Consider the following 12348-nt stretch of genomic DNA (forward strand, 5'->3'; position numbering starts at 1 on the left):
TCGGGATTTTGGTCTTCCTGGTTTGCGTGTACCACCGTGTTTGCCTTCAAAAGACTTCTTTGCTGGAGCTTCTTCATCCATTCTGACAACATGACCTAGCCAACGCAGACGGATTAGTCATACCAGTCCAATGAAATCTCTTTACCGAGTTTGCTCTCTTTTGTCTACCCTTCCCGGGTTGGGAGGAAAAATATGTTAAAGACTTAGATGTTTTAAGTATGCTTGGGATTACAGCCAGCAACGCAACGCCTGAGCTTGCAATTTTATTCTTCAGTATTGTACTTCCCGTCGTTGCACCTATGTTGGTGAAAACGCTTCTCATAGATCATCAAAGTGGATGGCTCAAGACCTAAAGGATGATTTTTTTGAGGTTAGGATTTTCATGCATTAGTATTTGACAGATCACGTGGGATTTCAGACATGGTGTCAAAGAGAAAGATGCTCAGTATGCTTTGACATTTCATCATGAATAGACTTACTAACGAGCAACGCTTGCAAATCATTTTCAGTGAATGGGCCCTAGAAAAGTTGGCAGAAAATCCGCTTTTTTATCGACAAATTTTGTTCAGCGATGAGGCTCATTTCTGGTTGAATGGCTACGTAAATAAGCAAAATTGCCGCATTTGGAGTGAAGAGCAACCAGAAGCCGTTCAAGAACTGCCCATGCATCCCGAAAAATGCACTGTTTGGTGTGGTTTGTACGCTGGTGGAATCATTGGACCGTATTTTTTCAAAGATGCTGTTGGACGCAACGTTACGGTGAATGAACACATTTCGAACCGAACACTGATTTTGGTAATAAAATTCAATGCTCGTTAGTAAGTCTATTCATGATGAAATGTCAAAGCATACTGAGCATCTTTCTCTTTGACACCATGTCTGAAATCCCACGTGATCTGTCAAATACTAATGCATGAAAATCCTAACCTCAAAAAAATCACCCTTTATTATCTTCTTCACATAACACAAATCGGTTAAAGCCATATCATTTAGGCTTTGGCGACGCAAGGTCTTTGGTTATCTGATTGAATACTTTGAATTGACTTTAAAAGATTGTGATTGTGATTAAGACGTAGAAGATGGCCAACATTGAACAGAAGGACCTATAAGTTCTCGAATTCCTCAAATCATCGTACTTGTCAATAACGCCACATCAATTAATCTCTCAATAAAACCCTGCAGTATAAATATTTTTTAAAACTCTTCTTCCATACAAAAAAAAAAAATCCATTTTGTCGTATTAATTATTTATTTCTGCTCTTCATTTTGTTGCGGTGTGTAATCAATTACGAGTGTAAAATAACAATTTGCTGCATCACTGAATAAATAACCATAATAGCAGTGGTGAATTAAATGCAAACAAACAAACGAACAATTGTAGTGTGTACAATAATTTGTAAACATTAAACTCTTGGCTATGGCTATTATTGAGTGTGTGTCTGTGTGCGTTTATGAATAATAAAACAACTATCAACTCTTTGCTCCCTTTCACCCTTTCTCTCTCTCTCTCTATGTGTGTGTATTTCTTTCCGCATCAACTTTAACTGCAAAATTGAAAAATTACAAACTTACATACAATGCGATTGGAATGAAACTGTCACACCAAAAAACAAAAAAAACAAAAAAAAAAACAAAACCAATATCTGTGTCAACTATTATGCTCTACTCTACCGCTACCCAACTACTGCTACTACTGCCACACATCAATGAAATTTTCTACTTGATTGAAATTTTTCTACAATCCTCTAACTCACTCTCCCGTCTCCCAACTATCCCTCTCTTATGTGTTTGTATGTGCTTGTATAAAATGCCTAACACCCCTGTGACCGCTATCACTAACACCTATACAACAAATAATCCTACCACTACTACTACTACTACTACTCCCACCAAATGCCAACGAAATGAAAAAAAAAAAAAAACTACGAAACTTTCCTACTCCACCCTTAAACTGTTTTTGTGTTTGTACTCTGACTACAATAACAATGACAACAACGAAAACAATTACCACCACTACTGTTATTACTCTCAACTGCAACTAAACAACAACAACAACAACTACAACTATGTCATAAAATATGTATACATCGACAACAATAACTTCCGCTTATAATTTTACCTCAAATTGCAACTCTAAAATCTATCCAGGAAGTCATTTGTTGCGTGGTAAGTTCTGTCTGCAAAATTTTTCATTTGATTTCAATTTGGTTTTGAGTTCAGTTGAGTTGATGGACCATTGGTTCTTTTTTCGCTGTGTAAACTCTGTATGATTTCAATGAAATGTTAAGGTGTACGTATGTGTGTCAATATTGAAATATCGTTTTTTTTTATATTTCGTGTAATTTCCATTTGTCTTCATTTCCCTCATTTCCTTATCATTTCAATTGAAAGTTATTGCCTACAAAAATTTTAAGGGGTGTAATGGAACTTTCGTGTGTAAAAAAAAAACTTTAAATACTGTAAAGATTTCGATGAGGAATGTATAACTTGGGTAAAGTTAAAAGAAGTTAAGATTATTGAAGTAAGTTTGCTTAAAATCATCGCTTTGCCCTTAATCGAGATACATATAAAACCAAAAAAAAAGTTCAAAAGCGACTTTACATGGCAGGACAAACCTGGAGAAAAGGAGTTCAAAAGCGACTTGGTGTGTTTGGTGTGTTTGAACACGTTTGTTTCTTGAAGCCTAGGTCAGGTAAGGTTTTATGGGCAATCCGCAATCAGGATCAATTAGACAATTTCCACCATTGTGATATCACGTGAATAGGAAGAGTAAAATGCCTTCTAGCTGCTACCCTTGAAGCAGGCAGATAACTTTAAAATTCTTTACAACTTGATAATATTCCTTGCCGTTATTTCGGATAGGTGCAGGCCTAGCATACAGAAGATGCTCAATAGTCTCTTCTTCATTGACGTCCTCACAGCTTCTGCAGAAATCTTGAATTGTAACCTTTAGTCAATCAGGATGTTCTCCAATCAAACAGTGACCTGCAACCACCGACGCAATGAGCAAGACTTCCGTTCTAACCAACGACAACAACAGTTAAGTTTAGTCTTAGAGCGTTCACAGCCCCTAATCCCTTCTAATCGCAAAGAATTAGATTACATGTGGCTGGGGGCATGTCCACGGATTCCAGTCCTCGTGCAATTTTAAAAGTATTTCCTAGTCAATATGATGTATTTCGAACGCTTCAGCCATCTTTTTGAAAGATCTGCAGATGCAAAGGCAACATTCTTTTGTCAAAGAATTAATGGTGTCAAATTAGATCATACGAGGGCTTCTATATAAGTTTCTGGTCTAGACCACATTTGGTGTTGCCAGGTGCTATCTAAAATTTGCATTGGAAAGTTTGACATTTTCTAGCATAAACTCAGAAAGTTTTGACATACTACCATCATTAGTGTGGAATGCAGTTAACTCGTCAACACTTTCGCTCGATCATCTGGACTTAAAAAAGGTTCGTTCTCGTTAGATTCCATACAATTTGGCAATCACTCAAAAAAGGCTCGTGTCGATATGTACGAAGAAATGTTGAAACAAGTAAAAAGGCGTAAAGGCTCCGGTGGAGGTAATCTAGATAAACCTCCACCGGAGCGAGACTGATACGCACGCTCTGATGGAGAAAATATGCAAGGAAAAGATTCATATTGCCTTAATTTAGGAGCCATGGACGACCCGGAACAAATTCTCTGGACTAAACCATATCAACTACCAATTATTCTACGCTATCACAGGTACTCGGCCGGGGACCTGCGTTATTTGCCATAGAAATTTGAATTATATATTTTCCCCAGAGTTGTCCACGTCGGATGCAACAGTGGTGAGACAGGAAGACGGTGGAGCACACCTGGCATTACTTTATCGAGTCTCCGACACCGCCACCAACGTCGGAGCTGCAACGGCTGGTGAGGAAAGCAAAGCAGACAGGAAACGAGGTGCTAATAGGGTGCGATGCGAACTCTCATCACATTTCGTGGGCTAGCATCAACACTAATAAGCGGGGCCAATCCCTGGCAGAGTGCTTGAATACTAACGACCTTTACTTTACTTTACTTTTAATGGCAATGACAGAACATTTGTTCCACTAGCCGAACGTAGAATAGCCTTCCCAGCACCTCGATCTTGTGCGCCCATTCTGAAATCTCTGACACCAAGTTTCAAGGAGTCTCCTTGGGCTTTTGGTCGTCCGGGTTTGCTTTTAACACCGTGTTTGCCTTCAAAAGACATAAATGCTAGAAGTTCTTCATCCATTCTGCCAACAAGACTTAGACAACGCATCCTTTGTAGTTTGATAGGTGTAACTATGCTATCGTCGTCATACAGCTCACGCAGCTCGCGGTTCATACGTCGCCTATATTCTCCGTTAACGCAAACTGCTCCATATATTTTACGAAGAATCTTTCTCTCAAAAACTCCAAATACTGCCTCATCTGCTTTCACAAGTACCCATGCTTCAAAACCATATAGCCCCACGGGTAGTGTCATTGTCTTGTATACCGTAATCTTCGTTTGCCGAGAGGTGGCCTTGTTTCTAAACTTCTTACTTAGTCCAAAGTAGCATCTGTTTGCCAGTATTATTCTTCGCTTTACCTTAAAACTGATGTCATGCGTTTCAGTTTCGGTGGTGCGGAGGTGGGTAAAGTTACTGACTATCTCAAAGTTGTGGCTACCAACTTTCTCAATTTTCTCTATCTGCTCGGTTGTACAAGGCGTTTTTGAAGTTGAAACCAATCATTTCGTCTTATCTCCATTTACTGCCAGACCCATTTTCACTGACTCTCTTTCGATTCTTTCAAAGGTGGCAGTTACTACTTTCAGTGACCCAACTATGATGTTGATGTCATCGGTATAGGCGAGTAGCATGTGCTCTCTTGTGATTAGTGTGCCATATCTATTCACTTCTGCATCTCGTATAATCTTCTCCAGCAGAATACTATAAGGATAACACGATAGGCTGTTTCCTTGTCTGAAACCTCGTTTGGTGTTAAATGGTTTGGAGAGATTCTTTCCTATTCTTACTGAGGAGCGCGTATCAGCAAGTGTCATCCTGCAGAGTCTTATTAATTATGCAGGGATACCAAACTCAGATATGGCTTGAAATACCTTTGAACGTAAAGGAGTATCGAAGGCGGCTTTAAAGTCAACGAAGAGATGGTAGTTGTTAATTTGTCCTTCTCTGGTCCTTCCCAGGATTTGGCCCAGTGTGAATATCTAGTCCAGGGTGGATTTACCAGGTCTAAAGCCGCATTGATAGGGCTCAATTATCTCATTGACTTTAGGTTTTAATCTTTCACACAGTACGCTCGAGAGTATCTTGTATGCGATGGGGAGGAGACTTATTCCTCTGTAGTTGGCACATTTTGTCTTGTCTTCTTTCTTGTGTACGGAACATAGTATGCTGAGGTTCCAATCATCGGATATGCGTTCTTCTAGCCAGATTGCGCGGATAAGCTGATGCATACGCCTTATCAGCGTGTCGCCTCCGATCTTAAATAGTTCAGCGGGTAACCCGTCGGCTCCTGCTGCCTTGTTGTTCTTTAGTCGGGTTACTTCTACAGCTATAGTACAGCCTATCATCGTTTGGTGTTATTATGACGTCATTCCAGGTCCATTTCACTTCCTGCAAGGCGGCAATATCTGCCTTGTACTTCTCCAATACATCCGCCAACGCCTATACAGCACCTTCTCAATAAAGAGTGCGGACATTTCGAAAAACATAGTCCAGCTATGGTATAGCACCCAAACAATACGGATCGTGCCATTCCCCGACAAGGTGTTTCTCTCTTTGCACTCCAAGAATGTATGTGACTTTACCGTTCTGGTAGCTATAGCCTTATGGTAAGTTTACTATCAATAGGTTAACAAACCATATCACGCTTTTTCTGTGATCGGACGGATCTGTGCCTGCGGCACCGTGATATGGCCTGGCATCCGGAAACAGATATCAGAAACAGATCTCAGTCCCTGGGTTCTCAATGTAGACCTTCAGGCCCACTCTGTCCTCTAGCTTTGGTCCATCTGTGTAACATGATCTTTCAGATGGCTATACTAGGGATCCGTCAATCCAAGACTGTGCCGCTGGCAGCAGTTCCTCGCACTCGACTTCAAGGTTCATCTCAGGTATTCGATCGGAAACCTCTTCCCTTCCTTCCAAGTTTCCTATCGTCGCCTCATTTATACCGCGATGTTATGAGTTACTCCCATCCTCAATCCATTCTCCCATCGCCTTAAGTCTCATAGGCAGTGACTACCTCACACTTAGTCGACATGTAGATATGGGTCGGATATCTAGAATAGTCTCCAGTGCCCTAGAGGGTGTGGTCCTCATCGCTCCGCCTATGCCATGCTTTGAAGTGTGAGGCAGTGCCTATCTCACACTTAATCGACATATAGAGATATGGGTCGGATATCTAGAATACTCTCCGGTGCCCTAGTGTGTGTGGTCCTCATCGCTCTGTCTATGCCATGCTTTGAAGATATTGTATTATCCTTATGTTCCACTATTTCCCCATCGCAGTCCACCAAACTACTGAGACGTAAGTAAGAATCGGTCTAGTTACGCTCCTGTAGAGCTCGTGAACTATCCGCTACATTATGCCCAACATCTGTTAGCCTTCTCGGTACGCTCCTGAATGTAACACTTCCAATTCAGTTTCCTGTCAAAGATCACACCGAAGTATTTGACCTAGTCAGATATCGAAATCGTTCTATCGAGGAAACGTCGTGTGTCAAATTGGTCCAACTTCGTCTTCCTCGTGAGCAGGTAGATTTCAGTTTTCTCTAGTTAACATAGAGACCCCTAGGTCTAGCTCAGTCGTGTGCAATCTGCAAGATCTTTCGGCCCTTCTGCCTAGCTGGTTCGAATCCTTCCCCCTTAGAAGTGTTATAACATCGGAGAAGTAGCAGCCGGGTTTAAATACCTCCTCAGTTAGCATCCATAAGAGCTCATTTATATACAACATCACTGCCAAGCATGATCCAAGTCGGGTAATACGCTGATATAGGCCCCCCTAATTATCATATCCCGATATGACTTCTTGAGACCAAAATAAATCAAATACAAACTCTGTCAATAAGGGTGCATTTTTGGCCGAATTCATGATGGTGGGTGCCCAATATTCGGCACTGCCAAACTTAGCACGCTTTTACTTGTAATACCCACCACCATAGGATGGGGGTATACTAATCTAGTCATTCTGTTCCTAACACCTCGAAATATGCGTCAGAGACCCCATAAAGAATATATATTCTTGACCGTCATGTCATTTGAAGTCGATCTAGCCATTTCCGTCCGTCCGTCTTTCTGTCTGTCGGAAGCACGCTAACTTTCGAAGGAGTAAAGCTAGCCGCTTGAAATTTTTTACAAATATCTTTTATTAGTGTAGGTTGGTTGGAATTGTGAATGGGTCAAATCGGTCCATGTTTTGATATAGCTGCCGTATAAACCATAGTGCTTTGATATAACTTTCAACAACTGCGTTAGGTATGGTTCAAATCGGTCCATGTATTGATATAGCTGCCATATAAACCGATCTTAGGTCTTGACTTCTTGAGGCTCTAAGGGGCGCAATTCTCATCCGGTTTGGCCGAAATTTTGCATGAGCTATTTTGGTATGACTTCCAATAGCTGTGCTTAGTATGGCGCAAATCGGTACATAACCTGATATAGCTGCCATATAAACCCATCTTGGGTCTTGACTTCTTGAGCCTCTAGAGGGCGCAGTTCGCGTCCGATTTGACTGAAAATTTGCACCTGGTGTTTTGATGTAACTTTCAACAACTTCGCTAAGTATGGTACAACTCGGTCTATGTGTTGATATAGCTGCCATATAAACCGATCTTGGGTCTTGACTTCTTGAGCCTCTAGAGGGCGCAGTTCGCGTCTAATTTAACTGAAAATTTGCACCTGGTATTTTGATATAAGTTTCAACAACTGCGCTATGTATGTTTCAATTCGGGCAATGTTTGGATACAGCTACCATATAAACCGATCTTGGGTCTTGATTTTTTGAGCCTCTAGAGGGCGCAACTTTCGTCCGATTTGACTGAACTTTTGCTCATAGTGTTTTGGTATCACTTTTAACAACTGTGTTTTGTACGATTCAAATCGGTTCATAATTTGTTATAGCTGTCATATAAACCGATTTTGGATCTTGACTTCCTGAGCCAAAAGAGGTCGCAATTCTTATCCGATTTGGCTGAAATTTCGATTTGTTTTGTTATGACTTCCAATAACTATGTTGAGTATGGCGAAAATCGGTACATAACCTGATATAGCTGCCATATAAACCGATCTGGGATCTTGACTTCTTGAGCCTCTAGAGGGCGCAATTTTCATACAATTTGGAAGGAATTTTGTACAACGGCTTCTCTCTTAATCGTCAACATACGTGTCTAATATGGTCTGAATTGGTCAAAAGCTTGATACAGCTCCCATATAAACCGATCATCCGATTTTGCTTCTCTTTCTTATCCGAATGAACTGAAATATTATACAATGACTTCTGTAATGTTCAGCATTCATTTTTGGTCCGAATCGGACTATAACTGGTTTTTTATTAATTTTTTTTTCAACTCTCAATATGTCTATTGCATCGAAAGCTCCAAAAGCCCTGATATTTGAAGCCTCTTATCATTTATTTTTTAAAGTGATCCCCAGTAACCCTCCCATCATGGATACAGTAGGTATCTGAAAAATTTACCATTACCTCAATCTTTCCATATATACGAGTACTATATGTTGTTTAACCGGTGTTTAGATTCACTAACCACACCATAAAATACCAACACATTGTCAAGAACCTCATCTACATTGACGTATATTTAACTCCATAGTAACATATCTGTGTAGAAGATGTATTTTTTTTTATCAAATATCCTTATACGTATAATGTTAAGGACTTTATTGTTATTTCATATATATATATAACTGTAGATTATAATAAAATGTCAACTACATTTCATTTTTGCACAAAAATTCTTAATGAATTCAATCACATTTTACATGTTTTACTTAATCCAGATATTGATCATGGAGCATATATGCATATCAATCAAAGCTTTCATTGTTGCCTATATACAACATTATTTTTTATCAACTATCAATGGTTAAGCGCAAATAACATATGTTCTTTACATATTTTATAAATTTAATCTAATAAATATTCTGATTCTTTATAACAATACTGCATGTGTGTGTGTGTGCTTGTGTGTGTGTGTTACTTGCATGATAATTGTTGTTAATAATATGGTTATATATGCGCCTTATGGCCTTACTTTTATGCGTACCGATTGTCATAATCATGAAAAAGCTAAATGTTGTTATTGCTGCAGCACTGTAATGCCATCATTACCTTTGGCAAATATCAAATAGAGATTCACATGAAGCCACTCATGTACGATATGTATGTGCACACATACATACATACTCTTATATGGGCTATCAATATTCTCATAAAGGTTTAATGTTACATATAAAAAGTAGAAGCGTGCTAAATTCGGCCGGGCCGAATATTATATACCCTTCACCATGGAACGCATTTGTCAAGAAGTCAAGACCCAAGAGCAAGGTTTATATGGCAGCAATGTCAGGTTATGAACTGATTTGAACCATATTTGGCACAGTTGTTGAAAGTCATAGCGAAACACGTCGTGTAAAATTTTATTCCAATCGGATAAGAATTGCGCCCTCTAAAGGCTCAAGAAGTCAAGACCCAAGATCGGTTTATATGGCAGCTATATCAGGTTATGGACCGATTTGAACCATACTTGGCACAGTTGTTGAGAGTCATAGCGAAACACGTCGTGCAAAATTTCATTCTAATCGGATAATAATTGCGCCCTCTAGAGGCTCAAAAAGTCAAGACCCAAGATCGGTTTATATGGCAGCTATATCAGGTTATGGACCGATTTGATCCATTCTTAATACAGTTGTTGGAAGTCATAACAAAACACGTCATGCAAAATTTTATTCTAATCGGATAAGAATTGCGCCGTCTAGAGGCTCAAGAAGTTAAGACCCAAGATCGGTTTATATGGCAGCTATATCAGGTTATGAACCGATTTGAACCTAACTTAGCAAAGTTGTTGGAAATCATAGCGAAAAACGTCGTGCAAAATTTTATTCCAATCGTATAAGAATTGCGCCCTCTAGAGGCTCAAGAAATCGAGACCCAAAATCGGCTTATATAGCAGCTATATTAGGTTATAGACCGATTTGAACCATACATCGCACAGTAGTTGAAAGTCATAGCGAAACACGTCGTGCAAAATTTCATTCTAATCGGATAATAATTGCGTCCTCTGGAGGCTCAAGAAGTCAAGACCCAAGATCGGTTTACATGGCAGCTATATCAAAACATGGACCGATATGGCCCATTCACAATCTCAACCGACCTACACAAGTATTTGTGGAAAATTTCAAGCGGCTAGCTTAACTCCTTCGATAGTTAGCATGCTTTCGACAGACAGACGGACGGACGGACATGTCTAGTTCGACTTAAAATGTCACCACGATCAAGAATATATATATTGTACTTTATGGGGTCTTAGACGCATATTTCGAGGTGTTACAAACAGAATGACGAAATTAGTATACCCCCCATCCTATGGTGGAGGGTATAAAAACGACAAATTAATATGATTATTATTGAATGTTGTACACATGTGACATGGAACACATGTTCCCACAGAGATTATCCTTGGCAAATGTTAATGCAATTTTACATATGGCTAATGCAATGAAAGGGTGTACTGGACGAACTAATGTGGTCAGAGGAGGATATTTAAACGGAAAATATCCATTAAAATTTAAGTAGAAAAAATTAATGGAATTATTGTTAAATTATAACAGTTTATGTGTGGAAATGGGATCTGCAGGTAGTGTATAGACCAGAGATCTGCAAGCGGTGTCATTATTTTGATATGCCTTATATTTAACAAAAAGGATGTCAACACATTACGCAACCTGAAATCAATTCAGCAACAGACCTCGATATACTCTTATGAGTCACATGTATTAAGGTCATGCCACTCATTTGACCGATTGGATGTTTGTTCGTTTCATTGATGAGTCGTGTGACATTGTTTGCCTACACCTATTTCGTCAATGACGTGGTTATAGATAAAAGAATGAGGACCAATAGAGAGAGAGCAAACACCTGGGAAGGCTTAAAGGAGCAGAAACATTCGTTCAAATCATAGAGATGATGCTGCGCTGTTGCTTTAGAGACGATCAGGCATGACAAAATGTTAAATGGTAATATTGTACTTTTAAACAGCGTTTTCGTGGAGAATTTTGAAAAAGGTCCCACTGTAAAGTTTCCCGTTTCGGTTGTTTCGGGAAAGGTGGAAGGGGGTACGTGGGGAGTGAAGTCGTCCGAACCTACAGCCATATATATATATATACATATCTGTTTTGGATGATGTGTATATATATTCTTGATCAGCGAAAAAATCCAAGACGATCTAGACATGTCCGTCCGTCTGTCGGTTGAAATCACCCTACAGTCTTTAAAAATAGAGATATTGAACTGAAACTTTGCAAAGATTTTTTTTTTTTGCCCATAACCAAGTTAAGTTCGAAGATGGGCTATATCGGACTATATCTTGATATAGCCCCCATATAGACCGATCCTCCGATTTAAGGTCTTAGGCCCATTTTATCCGATTTTGCTGAAATTTGGGACAGTGAGTTGTGTTAGACCCTTCGACATCCTTCGCCAATTTGGCTCAGATCGGTCCAGATTTGGATATAGCTGCCTGTAGACCGATCTCTCGGTTTTAGGTTTTAGGACCATAAAAGGCGCATTTATTTTCCGATTTTGTCGAAATTTGAGACAATGAGTTGCGTTAGGCTCTTCGGCGTCCTTCGTCAATTTGGCTCAGATCGGTCCAGATTTGAATATAACTGCCATATAGACCGATCTCTCGGTTTTAGATTTTGGGCCCATAAAAGGCGCATTTATTGTCCGATTTCGCCGAGATTTGGGACAGTTCGTTGTATTAGGCTCTTTGACGTCCTTCTTTAATTTGGCTCAGATCGGTCCAGATTTGAATATAACTGCCATATAGACCGATCTCTCGGTTTTAGGTTTTGGGCCCATAAAAGGCGCATTTATTGTCCGATTTCGCCGAGATTTGGGACAGTTCGTTGTTGAAGGCTTTCCGACATCCGTGTCGCACATGGTTCAGATCGGTTTATTTTTAGTTATAGCTTCCAAAACGATATATTTCGATAAAACTGCTATGGACATAAGGTATACAATATACACCGGATTTTGATATAAGGTGATTTACATAATACCCGAGGTGGTGGGTATCCAAAGTTTGGCCCGGCCGAACTTAACGCC

At 39.7% G+C, this 12348-nt stretch overlaps 1 protein-coding gene across 7 annotated transcripts in view; it reads left to right on the forward strand.

The window, feature by feature from the left end:
* The window catches only part of LOC106084839 (uncharacterized), a 299433-nt gene that overhangs the window by 198095 nt on the left and 88990 nt on the right, over window positions 1-12348 (forward strand). For 5 of the 7 annotated variants that reach the window (XM_059366723.1, XM_059366722.1, XM_059366725.1 and 2 more), the window contains exon 9: window positions 2149-2166. The exons of the other annotated variants lie outside the window; for them this stretch is intronic. In XM_059366723.1, coding sequence (XP_059222706.1) covers window positions 2149-2166 — 18 coding nt within the window. The remainder of the gene's footprint in view (window positions 1-2148; window positions 2167-12348) is intronic. 7 annotated transcript variants of the gene reach the window in all.

This window comes from Stomoxys calcitrans, chromosome 4 (genome assembly GCF_963082655.1).
Source record: "Stomoxys calcitrans chromosome 4, idStoCalc2.1, whole genome shotgun sequence".
Taxonomy (NCBI): domain Eukaryota; kingdom Metazoa; phylum Arthropoda; class Insecta; order Diptera; family Muscidae; genus Stomoxys; species Stomoxys calcitrans.